This window comes from Nymphalis io, chromosome 14 (genome assembly GCF_905147045.1).
Source record: "Nymphalis io chromosome 14, ilAglIoxx1.1, whole genome shotgun sequence".
NCBI lineage: Eukaryota > Metazoa > Arthropoda > Insecta > Lepidoptera > Nymphalidae > Nymphalis > Nymphalis io.
In genome coordinates this window covers 8,120,271-8,136,893 of record NC_065901.1, presented here as the reverse complement: position 1 = coordinate 8,136,893, position 16,623 = coordinate 8,120,271, and the positions used below count along the sequence as shown (strand labels likewise).

The 16,623-nt window shown below is 32.0% G+C and overlaps 3 protein-coding genes across 4 annotated transcripts in view; 2 read left to right on the top strand and 1 right to left on the bottom strand.

Moving 5' to 3' along the window:
- Positions 1-16,623, top strand: part of LOC126773166 (cytochrome c oxidase assembly protein COX16 homolog, mitochondrial) — a 141,071-nt gene that overhangs the window by 88,884 nt on the left and 35,564 nt on the right. The gene's annotated exons all lie outside the window — the stretch shown is intronic.
- On the top strand, positions 1,530-16,596 carry LOC126773158 (DET1 homolog). 2 transcript variants are annotated; one of them, XM_050493798.1, is made up of 19 exons: positions 1,530-1,601; positions 1,679-1,823; positions 2,586-2,754; positions 2,928-3,128; positions 3,205-3,297; positions 3,416-3,557; positions 4,692-4,807; positions 5,194-5,322; positions 5,938-6,091; positions 6,281-6,352; positions 6,723-6,889; positions 6,992-7,084; positions 7,401-7,527; positions 7,781-7,987; positions 9,308-9,463; positions 9,634-9,732; positions 9,822-9,955; positions 14,315-14,426; positions 14,965-14,990. In XM_050493798.1, the coding sequence occupies exons 3-17, from the start codon at positions 2,588-2,590 to the stop codon at positions 9,828-9,830; spliced, it is 1,932 nt and encodes a 643-aa protein (XP_050349755.1). In that variant the 5' UTR covers positions 1,530-1,601; positions 1,679-1,823; positions 2,586-2,587; the 3' UTR covers positions 9,831-9,955; positions 14,315-14,426; positions 14,965-14,990. The 2 variants fall into 2 exon arrangements, with proteins under 2 accessions (XP_050349755.1, XP_050349756.1); XM_050493799.1 differs by lacking the exons at positions 1,530-1,601; positions 1,679-1,823; positions 2,586-2,754; ... (12 more) ...; positions 9,634-9,732; positions 9,822-9,955 and adding exons at positions 13,513-13,982; positions 15,297-16,199; positions 16,283-16,596 and having other exon boundaries at positions 14,301-14,426; positions 14,965-15,188.
- LOC126773162 (cyclin-dependent kinase 7) lies at positions 10,513-12,726 on the bottom strand. The gene is made up of 7 exons (XM_050493806.1): positions 12,470-12,726; positions 12,215-12,383; positions 11,894-12,028; positions 11,522-11,687; positions 11,241-11,418; positions 10,995-11,167; positions 10,513-10,920 (listed from the first exon to the last, which is right to left on the bottom strand). The coding sequence occupies exons 1-7, from the start codon at positions 12,521-12,523 to the stop codon at positions 10,779-10,781; spliced, it is 1,017 nt and encodes a 338-aa protein (XP_050349763.1). The 5' UTR covers positions 12,524-12,726; the 3' UTR covers positions 10,513-10,778.

Genomic DNA, 16,623 nt, shown 5'->3' with positions numbered 1-16,623 from the left:
AATTTACTTCTATGTACTAATTTCTATTTAAAAAAATATTTGTTACAACCTCAGGTAGAAATGTTGTGCTATAAATAAAAATTAAGCACATGTTTTTATGTACTTCGTTTTTATTTAATATGCTAGTCAGTAGTGCTTGTCCGACATGATGCCAACAGTATTCCGATTAATTAATATATTAAAAAAAATAACCAGGTTCTCAGATGGTTCTAAGAACCTGGTTTTTTTTTTAATATATATTTTCCCGGAAGGAAAATGACTCCACTCCACCTGATGATAAGTGGTAGTAGAGTCCAAATGCGACGACAGTGAGTACAGTTTGGAAGAATGTTAGGCACCTTGCCGGACCGCAAGATGCCTTCTCACGCCTCGTTTGAAGGAACCCAGGTGATAAGAGGAACCAGGACGAGAATAAAATACTAACCATTTCTTTGTAATCTACTCTCAACGCTTTTTTATTCAAATCATCAAATTTAAATAAATAATAAGTTTTTAGAGAGTTGTGATAAACGGGTTCAAATATGAAATGAATAGCCTGCAAAATATAGATACTTTTTACTTTAAGGTAAATATAAATAGTCATTATAATTTATTATTAACTAGCTACTATTGCAATAATCTGGAATTTATTGTGTTAAAAAAAACAGAAATAAAGTTTGGTACACGAAGGTAGTCTGAAAAAGCGCGGGAATTTAAAAAAAAACTACATTTAGCATCACTTAGTATAGTATGAATAAATTGTGTTGATATTTGACAAAAAACACGTTAGAGTTTAAATTGACATAATCTCGTTATATTCTATTACTAGTTTTATATAGAATGCTTTTAATCTATATTACTCTTAAATATTTACTTGAGAACACAGAATAGTTAGATACTGCAGAAGGCAGAACAGGCGAAAAGACATTAACCTAAATTAAAATAAAATGTTAATTATTTAAATATTCATTTATTTTATGATTTATTACATAATTTTCTAGCGAGGTTTACTCATCATAGTGTAATATAATAACATACGTACATCTCTTTTTATCGTTTTGTTCGTTTTTTAAAGATAAAATCAATTAAAACCGTAGGTAATGCAATAGTTCACACCTTTCATGCCTGGTGTCTTAAAGTGACATTTATAGAATATTGCCATGTAAAACGTTCAATTAAACTATGAGTAGTCTCAATCCTTTTTGGATTTAAAATTACTGATAAATCTGCGGTAAAATATTGCACCTTTAAACAGTTACTGCAATAAACATACCAATAAAAAAGGTTAGCTTTTTCTATTGGTTTCATTCAGGATATAACAATTTCTTTTTTAAAAATTTACTCATACAGAAAATATGCACTTAAGAAGAGACGAAAAGATATTCCCTATTGACATTAAAACAATATAACTTATCGATTATCATAGAAATTGTATATTTCTATGATACATTTACAAAATGAAAATGTTTAACATGTAAAAGTTTTGATAGTATGAACGACGACAATTCCTAGAAGACATATTTTTCTATAATCGTTGGACGACAGTTGACAAAACAAAAAACAGTGTACCAGAATGCAATTTTACTAACAAAATTTTAATGAAATTGTCCAAACAAATTTTGGTACCTACTTTTGGTATTATTTAATTATGATTGAACTTGTAATATAAATTAGTTTTATTAAATCATTTTATTTCTAGCACAACACAATCCTGTTTAGGACTTGTTTCTGATTTCGGACCTTCGAACTTTGTCATTTCAGCGAAGAGAATGCCTTGCGCAAATATTTTTACAATTTAAACGTAGGCTTATTAATATTAAATAGGTACTTTATAATAAATGGAGGTTAGTTTAATTATGATTTCTGTAGTATAACCATTAAAAACAAATATCTTTTGAGAGTTAATTTTATAACTGGGCTTTGAGCCTTTTTCACACGGGGAGGAAAAACATTCACTTGGTAGCTCTAAAAAAACATACAATGTGCCTACACGAAAAAGCGATAAAGTTGCAGGTTTGTCATAATTGTTTACATGTAAATAAATATATTACGAGTCAATGTTGAAAGTGGAAGTTTATCTGAAATATATTTAAAAATTAAATATAAAATGTAAAATAATGAATACTGCCATAATATTCATAGTTTTAAATAAATAATAAAAATCAAAATATGCAGGTAGCAGTCATAAGTACTAGGACTTTCAGTATAAATGGTATCTTTTTGTTATTTCATTCAATCTATCCTAAGTTAAATTTAGTGTTTCGAATTAGCTTTTATTTTATTATATATATACGTAGCACGTTGAATCGATTAATCGTTGGAAAACGTAATACTTGATTTGCAATTTTTGAATGTTGGGTGATTTTAATATATTGGGTTGGGTGATTTATATACTTCCATTGTGTATTAAACAGGTTAACCAATATAAAAAAAATTGGTTGCTGTGCAATCGGTAGCGATTTCGATCTTTACACATACAAAAATTTGTACCTTTATTATTCCGTACGAATGGTTGGCGTGATTGAGAAATTGTGGTATGCGTGTCCTCCGACATTTGAAATGGGTCCCGTTGGCCGTTGAGTGTAAAACGCTTATTATTGTTTTAGTAATGGCCGAACAAATAGCTAAAGAAGAAGTAGTAGATAACATAACATCAATACTTTTACCAAATTATGACAGCAAGCTGTATGATGAAGATGATACTTCCCAGCCAACCTCTTGTTCAGCACCTATAATACCTATTGAGGTGACACGCAAGAAAAAGAAAAGAAAGAGGTAACTGTCCCTCATATAATCTAAAGCAGAAATATGTATTCAAAAATAAAGTTATTGGTTGAAATATTATCTATTGCATTTCATTACAGTATACTTAAGTATATTTTTCTTTGCTAATAACACAAAATAGTCTCACACATGACATTTAGAAAACCGGTTTTTTTATATTACAGATCTCAAATATCAATTTGTCTTACCAACTGCCGTTACGAATCCATACGAAAAGTAGCTAGTGCGTTTGGTATGCGTGAAGTTTCTGAAGAGGAAGCCTGGAATTTCTATTGGACGGATATGAGCGTGTCTGTGGAAAGAGCCAAAGAGATGAAGAGATTTCAACGTATCAACCACTTTCCTGGAATGCTTGAAATTTGCAGGTGCATGGCTTAAACAGAAAAATTGCTGCAAAGTTTGTTTATTGTTCGCCCTCTTTATGGATTTTTTTTTTTACAGAAAAGATTTATTGGCGAGAAACTTAAATAGAATGCAAAAGATCTATCCAAAAGAATATAATTTCTTTCCAAAAACTTGGTGTTTGCCTGCTGAGTAAGTTTTTTATTTTTTATTTTACACTTGCCCTAACGATAAGTTAATGTATTAACTTGTTAACCATTATGCGAATAAAGACTCATGAATCTCTCCATAAGTTTAACGCTATTTGTAGTTTCGGGGAAGTCTTGACTTATAGTAAGTCGCGCAAAAATAAGACGTTCATCATAAAGCCGGAGTGTGGGAGTCAGGGTCGAGGCATTTATCTTACCAAGTCTTTGAAAGACATCAAGCCTACTGACAAACTTATTTGTCAGGTATTTTAATAACTTTCGTTGAAACCAGTAGACTAGCTTATTTAGTTTTTCCTCTTCGATGCTTTCTATAAGTATTGATTATGGCAATTTCATGTGGCATAAATTGTTACTTTAAGCTAGAATTAATTTATCTATCATCCATATTGATATGTCACTATTGTTCTTTTACGAGGTTGAATTAAATAGTTCTTAGAAACACATAAGAGTTATAGAGTTTATCTAGCGCAGAAAAACGTGCAGTGATAAAACACGTATGTAAGAAAAAAATACACTATAGATTTATTTTGGACATGCAACAAAAGTATGCGGAAGACACTTAATTTTTCATTGATTCATGCATACATGCCGTTTTGGCATGTATCCATGAATCAGTCACAATGGACCTGGACCCAGAAGTGCGTGAAATGATGAAAGGAACACGTCGTGGAAATTGTCATTGGGCGTATTGTTTCTTCATGAATACTCAACGTGTTCTCCCAATTTAGCCCCTAGTGATTTTCGCTTATTCATAAGATTAAAAATTAATTTTCAAGAAACTAAAATTGTTTGTACGATTCCAAGAAGTTATTTATTTACCCTCGTATTTTATTTCGGAAAATGAAAACACTACTATGTTTTCATTTTAGAATACAAACCTGGAAATCCATAAAATAATATAAGTAGCTTCAGTATTCGTTAGTAGCCCTTTACTAGTAGCCAGTCAGAATATTTTAACAAACACAAAAAGTCGACGACTGCATTTGAGACGTAGCTTAACCAAGCATTTAAAATAAATTAGATATTGTTAAAATAACACATTTTCCGAATCATTGACAAATTTTTTAAGTATAAAAAATATTATTAATATTAAAATTTAAATTGAATGCTGCCGTCACCACTTTTGTTTTTTAAACATATTTGTAATAATTTATCTATCAATTAAAAGTGAGATTTTAATTGTTTTGCTGAAGAATTTTTATATATAGGCACACTCCCTACTTCTAGGAATTTAACATTTGTATTACTTCAATCCGTGTAATTCCTATCTTTTTTCAGTCGCTTTAGCAATGACTAGCTTATATAACTATTTGTTTACTCGTGTATTTAAAAACAGCAAATATAAACAATGTGTAATTAACATTTCTCTTATTATAGGTTTATTTGTCGAAACCTTATCTTGTGGATGGGTACAAATTTGATATTAGAGTATATACGCTCATTACGTCTTGCGATCCTCTCAGGATTTTTGTATATAACGAAGGCCTTGTCAGGTAACTAATATGACAGCTTAAAGCATTTGACCGCTTATATTCTCCTAATAAATTAAGATTTAAAAGGTATACCTAGTAGTATAAATATCAGTTTTTTTTAAATGCTAATAATATCGTAAAGATTTATTTTACTTAAAGGCGATTTTTAAAAAAACATTATTTCCGTTCTTGTGATTAAACGCTTAATTTAACAAAAACAAAATTAGTAATTCTTGGATTTTTAAACTAGTTTAATTTTTAAATTAATAACGAACTCAGAAAACCTAGATCATTTATTAAAATTCTGAAGGTTTTTTATAAATAACGATTATCTGAATAGGTATGTTGCTTTAGTCATATGTGGCAACGTCTAAATTTACATCACACTCCGCCTGGGTGGATTATAGGTTTGCTACGAGTCGGTATGCAGACCCGAACGCGAACAACACGACGAACGTGTTCATGCACCTTACAAACTACGCGCTGAACAAGCACAGCCGCACATACGTCTATGACTCCGAAGCGGGGAGCAAGCGGTCTGCTGACTTATTTACTTTTTTTTGTATTATTATTATTAGTCTTTATTTATACATTTTTACTAGTTACATATTACATAGATCTTGCTCACCAGCAGTCTTATATCAATATCTTGATATCGAGATAAGATCTTACACAGTTTTTAGTACTTTTTACATGTTCCTAAATTTTTTTTTAATTATAAGAAGGCAGATGTACGAATGTCCCACCTCGAGATAATTGGTCATTTATGCCCTTTGTATATTATTCTTTATATTTTCTTACGCACTTGAAACCACGGTCCTTTTCCATGAGCTTCGTGTGAGCACTATGTAGATTGCGTTTTTTTTAACGTTTACGTTCTAAGTACCTTCTAACAATTTGTTTAATAAACCTTTAGTTTTTCGTCTGAATCGTGATGTCATATCATAAAAGATTTATATTAGACGAAGGTCTCGATTTTATTAATTAATTACAGTTAAGAATGTCCGTTCCAGATAAGCAAAATAAAAATTTAATTTAAAAGTAAAATAATTAATAAGCCAATATTTTCAAAATCCCTTTTGTTACAATTTTGTATCAAATAAAATTGCTCGTTGTAAAAAATATACATTAAAAATATTTTCGAACATCAGCAAAATATCGACGTTGAACAAGGTCCTGTTGTCGCAAGGAGTGGACCTCGACCGGCTGTGGCATTCAATAGATCAAGTGATCGTGAAGACCATAATATCTGCCTGGCCTATACTCAAGCACAGCTATCACGCCTGCTTCCCTTCGCACGATATGGTTCTGTCTTCACTTTTATTATAGAGTATTAACGATATTAAAGAGTTTTGCATTGCGTTTTTTTTCTATATTCGTGTGAATTCTTCGTATAACGAGTTTTAAATATTATTGCTTTTTGTGTTTTATTAAAGTTATATCTGGTAATTACATTTAATACATTAACTAAAATTCATTTAATTTAATTTATAGGTCCATGCATGTTTCGAGATACTCGGCTTTGATATACTTCTGGATCACAAGCTACATCCTTTTATTTTAGAAGTATGTTAATGTCAGATTTTTATTGCTGACATTTTCTACATTTTCGATTCCATATCATAAACTTCTAGAATATTCTTCGCTTACCATAATAATATGCAAAATTTTGAGCGGTTATTGTGATACATATATATATATAAATATATATAAAAAGCTTTGAAACAAAACTTAAGTTTGTGTTAAGGCAAAATTATCAGAATCACGGTAGATTCTTATATCTTTTTTATATATCTTTTCGTTTTTTTAGTGTTCGCTCTGTAACGTTTGGATTTCAACTAACAAGTCAATTTTCATTGGTTTGATTTTTCATTGGTGTCTCCGTAATAAGAATGGGTACGCTGCATTAATTATACTAATGTTATTCGGCCCTTAGGTGAACCACTCGCCTAGTTTCCACACGGACACTCAACTCGATCGGGAAGTGAAGGAAAGTTTGCTAACAGACACGTTAACTATGTTAAATATCTGGCAGTGCGACAAGAAGCGAGTTCTAGAGGAGGATCGTAAAAGAATACGGGACAGATTGCTTCAGACCAACAAGTTAGTGAATTTTTATTGTGGTGCAGCGAAGCAATATAGAAATAAAGAATGATGTATAATAAAAAAAGACATTGAGAAGTTCAAAGATAATACTTTTTGTAGATTTGCAGAGTATACTCCAGAAGAGAAAGAGTCGGAAAGAAGTCCCTGGCAAACGCAAATTCAGTGGGAAGAGACCCATTTAGGCAATTTTAGGTAACGACGTAAGATTGACATTACGTACATTACAATAAACTAGCTGCCTGTCCTGGATTCGTATCGGTAAAATTCATATAAAGTTAATTGTAACTTTGTAATGTAATGTAATGGGAGGGCCTATTCCTCTAATTTGTTCAATGTGGAAATTGCGCCTTGCACTCAGTGCCGGTGCGGAACTGATTGGTAATTGGTGCAGGTTAGTGCGGCGTATTCAGTCACTCGCCACTATAATGCAAATTTTTAATGGAGGATTTTAGCCGAATATCCGTATAAATAAAGTAGACAACGCATGATTGTGTCGACATGTCTGCAGACGCGTGTACCCGTCGGGCTCGCAGTACGCCGCGCTGTTCCAGCAGCCGGCGGGCTCGCTGTACGCGGGCACGGCCGCCTCGCGGGCGCGCGGGGACTGCGTGCGCCTGCAGCGGGACGACTTCCAGGTCACCACACTACCACTGTCCGTACTACCAGTACACACTGTACCAACAATAAACACGCAAGGATTGGAACACAATAACTAAACGTCCCTCGCTAAAATAAACGACGTCCTATGGAAAATATGACTATCGTGTGGCTTTAAAAAATTAGAACCATTAAATAGTTTTTTGCGGCGTGTGTGTGGTTATATAAATGTTTAGTAATTTCGAAATAGGAATAGCGTATATGAAGTGACAATTTTAAGTAATATTACAGCAAACGAAAGCAAAGGCGGAGGCCTTGAAGAAGCCGTCGCAACCGAAACCAAAGGAGATCGAGAAGAAGGAGAAAGAGGGAGAGGAGGCCGGAGTTAGTGCTAACGGTACCGGAGATAAAATGAAACCGCGTCCGAAAGATACCAAACGCAAGGATAAAGACGAGAAGGGAAAACTTGTAGCGAAGCCGTCTCTAGCGCAACAATCGGTAATGAATAGCTAAATATATATTATATAAATGTCTCAAATTGAAAAAAAAAGTTATTTAAACCGTTTATACATAAAGTTGGATAATTAAGAATAGTTTTTTTATATAATGTGGCACATGGTTTATGAATTTATTACTATATCAAAACCTTATGCCAGTATACAATAAATAAAAAACCTGCATACACGTTGTCAGGGGTTACAGAACAGGTTATAGGTAGGTGTTAGCAGACATAGACAAACGTGTGCAAATTCTTACTGGTGATTAATGATTACGATTACGTATGTAATCTGATAACAGTTTTGCTTAACTAAACTAAAAAAGCCGAGATGGCCTAGTGGTTAGAACGCGTGACTCTTAACCGATAATCTTGGGTTCAAGCCCGGGCAAGCACTACTGAATTTTCATGTGCTTAATTTGTGATTATAATTCATCTCGTGCTTTACGGTGAAGGAAAACATCGTGGGGAAACCTGCATGTGTCTAATTTCACTGAAATTCTGCCACATGTGTATTCCACCAACCCGCATTGGAGCAGCGTGGTGGAAAAAGCTCTAAACCTTCTCCTCAAAAGAGAGAGGAGGCCTTAGCCCAGCACTGGGACATTAACAGGCTGTTACTGTTAGCTAAATTGTCCATGGATTAATCTTAATATGTTTGATTGGTTAGTTTTGCTATTACGTTATTAGGTCACGTGTTATTAGGGTCTATGCTGTATACCTCTAGTATTTAATACCTACGTAAATAGGGAATTGATAGATAAATAAGATTAAAAATATAGTATGTAGTTAGTAATAATAATATACCTAACATCTACCCGCACCTTAATCGCAGTTTAATCCGATTTACAAATACGTTACCAATATTTATTATTGACTTTATTATCAGTACCCACAAAGGTACTGGTTACTGGTGGTACTGGTGATGGTAGGTTACTGGTGGTAGGGCTTTGTGCAAGCTCGTCTGGGTAGGTACCACCCACTCATCAGATATTCTACCGCAAAACAGCAATACTTGATATTGTTGTGTTCCGGTTTGAAGGGTGAGTGAGCCAGTGTAATTACAGGCACAAGGGACATAAAATCTTAGTTCCCAAGGTTGGTGGCGCATTGGATATGTAAGCGATGGTTGACATTTCTTACAATGTCAATGTCTAAGAGCGTTGGTGACCACTTACCATCAGGTGGCCCATATGCTCGTCCGCCTTCCTATTCTATAAAAAAAAAAAAAAAAAAGGTATAACTAAAGAATATTTGAGACAGAGTATTTATCACAGGAATGAATGGTAGAGATCAAACCTCTATATGTTTATCCTACACAGATAACAACAATAGATGGAAAAAATAAAGAACCAAAACCTCCATACGTACTGTGTTCGTACGAACCAGATCCCATCGTAGAGAAGGAGGAACGGGAACGCGTGAACCTGCTTGCGCAACGAGACTTCCTCATCCGTAGCTACGGCATGTTGGAACAGGTACGCGTAAAAACTTATTCAAGTTTCCTTTATACTCAATTTTATTCTAAGCTATAATTCAGAATAATGTTGAGTGATACGTTTTAGGGCCTGAAAAAATATAATTAAATCGATAATATCCCTTACATCACAATGACCCTTAATATCAACAAACTTTTTGTTACTTCTAGATTTATTTGGTAATGAAGAAAATGGGTACTTTGAGACCCGAAGACGAAAGAAAGTATGGCGTTTATGGACGCCTATCAGTTGTGTCAAATTCAACAAAGGTATTATTGAAACTTCCTATCGTAATAAATATCCTAATCATTTTCAGAGAAGAAACAACCGTTATATGTTTATTTTATTTTTTTTATAGAAATTATGATGTCATGCAGAACTTTTAATATTATAAAGTAAAAAAAGGCCATGGACAAACGCAAATAGGAAAGAAAATTTTCGTGTAAAAATAAAGAAATTAAAAAAACTTATATGAGACCGACAATCCGCACGGTTAGTTATATTTTAAGTTTATTACAAATTAAAACAAATTACACTAGTCAACATAGATAAAAAGGAAACATACGCATAATAAAAAAAAAATTGCTAATGACTACATTATATATAGTCATTAGCAATTTTCTTAATTCTTAAGTCATCAAAGTTCTTAAATCATCATTGAATGAGCATACTGATGAAACTTCTTTGCGCTTTTAGTTAAACATGTACTATTTGTTATGTTCAACAGACACTAATCCTATAACATCATATTTTTCTGCATGAAATGAGTCTTTAAAACTGTCATTTCTAGATCATAACTGAAGCAAAATATGTAACAAGATTAAAACGAGTATAGTACTTATTAGAAAGTGTATCCTTACTCATATTTAAAGATATCATTTTCAGCACATATTTTCTTATCCTATTTATTTAAAATTTGTTTGAGTTTTATGCTGTAAAAAATTATGAACATTGTCAATTTAAATCCTTGTGTAAGAGATAAATAAATCTGTAAGAATAGTTTTACAAATGATGTTGTTAAACCATAATAAAAAACCTTTTTTTATTATCAAATATATAATTCCATATCATTTGTCTTATAATAAATCTTAACATATGAAAGTCAGCTCGATGTTCAAAGTCCGGCTTTATGTACTCACCCATTAAAATATATGCAGAAAAACACAGTCTCATTTATAAAATTCATTAACAATAACTCTGTTATAATTGCACTTTTATCTTATGCACTCGGCAGTGTCATTATGCCAGCATTATTAGCATGAAATCATAGATTTTGGTATACCTACATTAATTACAAATTTATTAGTAAATAATATTAAAATTGAAGTTTTTTTGCAAGTAAGCCTCCGTCAATATTATCAAGTAATTTTCTTTTAAGTGATGGCTTTTCTGTTTCTATCTTTGTTATATTTGAAGGCATTGGCAGTTTTGGGCCAAATGAAGGTGCCGGCTTATTACTGAAATATATGAAACTCATTAATTACCTATCAAAAATAAAATTGTAAAGGGTTAGTAAATGTTCAGTATGTACCTGAAGTATGACATTTGTAGAGCCTGTGTACAGTCACAGCGGCGAGGTGGATACAGAGCAAGTAAGCTTTCCAACAATTGCAAAAGATCATCTGATGCAGCACTAAATATATGGCGCAATTGCTGTGCAGGAAATTGTTTATACTGAACATAATCTGTCAAAGTCTTCATGCCCTAACAAAAAATAAAATGTAATGTTTAACTGTATTTAATCATTGCACATAATACACAGTATATTAGTACTAACGGGCCATGTTTCTTCTGTCGGTGTACCAAATACTTGGAAAATACGAGACAGTTGATCTAGGTCAGACTCTCCCGGTAAGAAGGGCACTCTAAGCAATAGTTCAGCTAGTATACAGCCTACTGCCCACATATCCACTCCTGTGCCATATTGCCTAGCTCCAAACAAAAGCTCTGGTGATCTGCGTAAAAAAAAACTGTTCTAATAAAGTTATATAATCTACTATCAAAATAAAATTTACCAATACATTTTTAAGCATAAGGATCTTTTTAATACGCTTTTACCTGTACCATCTTGTGACCACTTGATGGGTGTTTATTCTCGTGGGTGATCCGAATGCTTTTGCCAGACCAAAATCACCAATTTTTAAAATTCCTTCTCTATTAATAAGAAGGTTATTAGGTTTCAAATCTCTATGTAATATCCAATTTTGATGTAAGTATTCCAAGCCTATAAGTTTAATAATAAATAATTAAAAAATTATCATAGTAGCTAACAATGGCTGAAGCTTATTCTTTTTAATTGTAAATAGTGTGCATGTAAGCAATAGCTGATTTAATTAATGAGTACTTTAAACATGCATTTTTTTTATTTAATCTTTGTACATCATACACATAGTATACAAAACACTAACTAAAACTGTTATAAATACTTACCTTTTAAAGTCATTATCATGTAGGCTTTCACATTGGCTGGAGTAAGCACAATATTGTTATCTTTTACAATTATTTCTAAATCAGTGTCCATGAAGTCAAACACCAAGGAGACATTTGACTTTTGTCCGAATACATCTACAAATAGACACAATTTTTTTACTTATAAAAAGACCTGATTGTTCCAGTAAGAAACATATGTATATTTTATGATGAGGTAATTGAAATTATAACAAAATATACATTATATTTTAAACTTGTGTTATTTACAAATTTCATACTATCAATAAATTGGTAGTTGAACAAAAATTTTATTAGTTTTACCTAGAAGTCCAATAAGGTTAATATGTTGTAACTCTTGTAACAATTTGATTTCTCTGAGAGCGGTTCTGTTAATACCATCTTGTGCCTCTAGTCTTGAGCCAATTTTAATTTTCTTTACAGCAACGATTTTGTCAGTTTTCACATCTCTTGCTTTGTATACGGTGGCAAACTAAAAATATATATTTTAAAAATAAATAAATTTAAAAGTCTTAACAATATTTCTAATCAAAAACAAATAAAATAGTCCGTGAATACCTGACCCTCTCCCAAAAAATCTATCTTTTCATAACGTAATGTTGGCTCTTCCATTGCTCACTTGTAATTAATGATCGTTTTTATATTTAATTGTAATTTAGTAATGCCATGTCAGATTAATATGAATTTAACAGAAATTGCTCGCATTTTGTATAACTTCTTTTATTATTTCACTTTATTATAATTACCACTACGTTAGTTATCCTTATCCAGCCACATGAAATTCAAAATTTGACGTTTAACGTAATTGGTCACTGTTGACTGATGAGAGTTAAGACAGGAGTTCTAGAATCTTATCCTAATATTATTTTCTCTATGGTAACTAATTAATCCATGTACTGGAAGCAGTCGACTGTTATCAAATCTGCCACAATAATTTGTTCTGTAAATTAATTTTACAAAGTATGTCTATCAAATCATTCAATTCGATAAAACATTATTAAGGTGCGTATGTTTATTACATTGAGACAGAGGACATAAATGAGTATACACAAATCAAAATTAAAAAAACCACTGCATGAGTAATTACCGTCTGGAATGGTGGCAAGGAAAGTTGCAGGATTTCCCTTTTGAATCGCTAATAAATATATATATATACCTTAATCACTGGAAGCAATGACACAAGATCACGTTTCTATAAAATATTACTATAAAATAGCATTTTCAATTTTCGATAAACATAAAGTAGAAACAGACTTGGGCAAAATGTTATTAAATTAATAAAATTAATGATTACGATTTCAACGATACGACTATATGAATAATACGAAAGTCATAAAAAAAGTAAAGAGAGTGAATAAATCAAGTGCCCAGAGCTTTCGCACGCGGCTTCTTCAGAATCAAAGTTAATCCGTAATTGATGATTACACGTATTAATCGTAATCATTAATCTGATTACATTTTGCCCAAGTCTGACATGATGTTTATCGTTTTATCTCGTGAAATATAATCGTTTATTTGTTGCACAGTATTTTATTACAATTGTCAAAATTCAAATTGTCAAAGTCAATATATTATTATCGAAGAGAGTACCTATGATACACATAATGGAGATTTTGTTGACATCATTTAATAAAATGTAAAAATGTACTTAACAAAATAAATTCCTTATTAACTACTTATACGTTGTTGTGGTTTGTTATAAATTTGAATAAGGATGTTTTTAAAAGTAAAAGTATAAAATATTTAAAAAATGAACACAAGCAGTAACGTTGAAAATGTTTATTATGAAGATATACCCCCTGGCACCCTTGACGATGAAGGTTTTTTTTGTACTGAAAAGATCGTGCCCAGAAAAATTAAACCGCAAAATATTGTTATGAGACTCATGGATCGAGAAATTTATGGATCTCGCAAACCTGGATCTCATTTTCATGTAGTTCGAGAATTTTATCAAAATGTCTTTCCTAATTTGACTATAGTCAACGTAGAAAAACCACCATGTTTTTTGAGAAAGTTTAGTCCAGACGGAAAACATTTCATAGCATTTTCTGCTGATCAGACATCATTAGAGGTAAACATGTAACATATTTTTGTAAAAATTTTATTTTAAAAAAAGAAAATAGACTCATCACTTACATGGTTCTCACAAACAGTTAAATTTAATCAAATATCTACAAAGCCACTTCACTAATTTTATTTTATGTAATTATGTGGCTGAAGAATGATAATCTGAAATCCAAATCCAATATCTTGCTTTAAACACACTGTTGAATAATGCAAGAGAATGATGAATGTCAATGACCAGTCATATTTAGTTTAAACATGATTATTACTGAGATAATTATAACCATGTGTAAATGATAAATGTCATTCCAACCTTCCATTATAGATTTATGAATACAGGGGAGCATCAGCCGCTGGAGACCTTGTGGCAGGATACCCATCAGATTTGTTAAATGCTGATGCAGATGCTCATCATAGAATAAGAACTCATATATTCTATAGATTTTTTAAGGTAAACTTGGGTACAAATATGTTAGCTAATATATTAACATGTAATTATATATTCTTATAACAATACTTTACATTATGTAGTAAATAATGCTAGTTGTTCCTAACTTGCTGCATCTTTGTACAGTTGTTGTAGGCACATGCTTAATTTATGGGGGCAATTAAATATTGTATTTTGATAAATAAACAAAAAGTTGACAACTTTTAATGAATAAACATATGATCCAAAAGTCCAATAAGAAAGCAAAGTTTGTTAGTTATATTAGATTGGTACTGGTCTCGCCCAAGGTAGTGACAACATATTGTTCTCAATCAGTCAATCAAGAACACTGACCAGGAAGAGGTCACTCTTCCCGGTTATTATAGATTAAAAACTGGATGTTTTCTTTTGACTGTCTAACCACTATTATGTTACTCAAATAATTCTAGATAGTTTAACTAAAGTAATATTATAAATTTGGCACCTATAATGTATTGCACTGATTAGATGAATATACATGTGAAGAGTTGAAATGATGATCTCATAAATTATTCTCTTTCAGCCAAAATTTACAGTTAATGTTTGCCAGCAAAGATTAGTTTCTAGAGCAGAACGCAATTCTGGTCAAGTTCCATTTATGGAACAACAACTAAACAGGGAATGTAGTCTATTTACTGAAGACGGTAGATATGTCATTGTTGGTTCCGCAGCACATATTCCCGATGATCTAAGGCCACACTTTTATAATATACATAGCAATAATGAAGCGGTTACTCCTACTATCAGGTATATAATGATTTAAAATGATTAATTTTTGTTTATTAATAAACCATTTTGAAGTTATTTTATATTGCTAATATATTTTTTTTTAATTTAATTTTCGTCACTTTATAGATCTGCACTTGAAGATTATTCACTTCACTTAGTCGACTTACATCATGGCAAATTGTGCGATACGAAACATTTTAGAACTGACAAAATCTACCTTTCACATAATCAAGGCATCTATTTATACAAAGAAGTTTTAGCCGTGTTATCTGTTCAACACCAAACAATACATTTATTCCACATAGTCGATGGAATGCTTGTTGAAATCAGAAAAATTGGACGTTTTTGCTACGACGATGATCCATATACTGTTAGTTCAGTATTTGCACCAATGACTAATGAAAGGCCATTTTATGAGGAAACCATAAATAGTTTGAAGCATAGACTTCTTGTATTTCTTTTTAAAAGGGCAAAGTCTATAAGTGATGAAACAAACGATCCTTTGGAATTAAGAAAGTTTTATAAATATTTTGACATGTTTAAAAGTTTAAGAATGTGGAAAATGCAACTATTAGATGAAGATCACCTTTTTATTAAATATGCAAGTGAGGAAGTGGTGACATTGAGGGTTGCAGAACCAAATAGTCAATCATCCTTCTTCGTTATATATAATATAAGTGAAAGTAAAATTTTAGAGGTGTATGAAAATACTTCAGAGGGATTGCTGCAATTGTTCGAAAATTATTGCGACTGCTTTAGAAATGCCAGACTATGTGCAGACTCGCAGTTCACTTGTTCTCCCTCCAATAACTTATATGCTCGGTTGACTCAACAAAGATTTAAACAGACAATAGTGCGGGCTATCTACGGCGGGCGCACTGAAGCGACTAAAAGAATATTGGCACAATTGCCTATTAGTGCTCAGTCTTATAGTGGATCACCATATTTAGACCTGGGTCTTTTTAGTTACGACGACAAATGGGTATCAGTTATGGAGAGACCGAAGGCTTATGGAGAGTATCCGATACGGTATGTGTTGTACTATTCATTATTGTCATTAGATTATATTACGTAAGGAAACTATTTGTTTCTCAATGTGGGTTTGTTTTCAGTTTTTATGCTCGGGATTCAGGACTTTTGAAGTTTAAGATTTACGCCGGAGTTTTGGGTCAGTCTGTACCGGCGAGTGCGCGGCGGCTTGTGGCGTTTACTTTTCACCCCACCGACCCATTCGCCATAAGCGTTCAGAGAACCAATTCGGAATATATTGTCAATTTTCACATTAGAAATGCAGTCTTTAGTTGACTACCGTGATATTTACAATTACAAGCCTATGTTGTATTATTGAAAACTCGTTTGACGTTGTCAGATGAGTAAATGTTTATATGTATGAATATTAAATTATACAATTTTATACAAGATACAATATTTTTCATTTACTTTAATGTTGTTT

What these genes read in the sequence shown, in the direction of transcription:
- LOC126773162 (XM_050493806.1), bottom strand. Translation starts at nt 12,523, where the DNA reads ATGGAAGAGCCAACATTACGTTATGAAAAGATAGATTTTTTGGGAGAG. An exon ending in TAACCTTATTGGACTTCTAG is followed by an intron (nt 12,029 to 12,214) that starts GTAAAACTAATA and finishes GTCTATTTGTAG; the next exon opens with ATGTATTCGGACAAAAGTCA. An exon ending in CATGATAATGACTTTAAAAG is followed by an intron (nt 11,688 to 11,893) that starts GTAAGTATTTAT and finishes TTAAACTTATAG; the next exon opens with GCTTGGAATACTTACATCAA.
- LOC126773158 (XM_050493798.1), top strand. Translation starts at nt 2,588, where the DNA reads ATGGCCGAACAAATAGCTAAAGAAGAAGTAGTAGATAACATAACATCA. An exon ending in GGAATGCTTGAAATTTGCAG is followed by an intron (nt 3,129 to 3,204) that starts GTGCATGGCTTA and finishes TTTTTTTTACAG; the next exon opens with AAAAGATTTATTGGCGAGAA. An exon ending in GCTACGGCATGTTGGAACAG is followed by an intron (nt 9,464 to 9,633) that starts GTACGCGTAAAA and finishes TGTTACTTCTAG; the next exon opens with ATTTATTTGGTAATGAAGAA.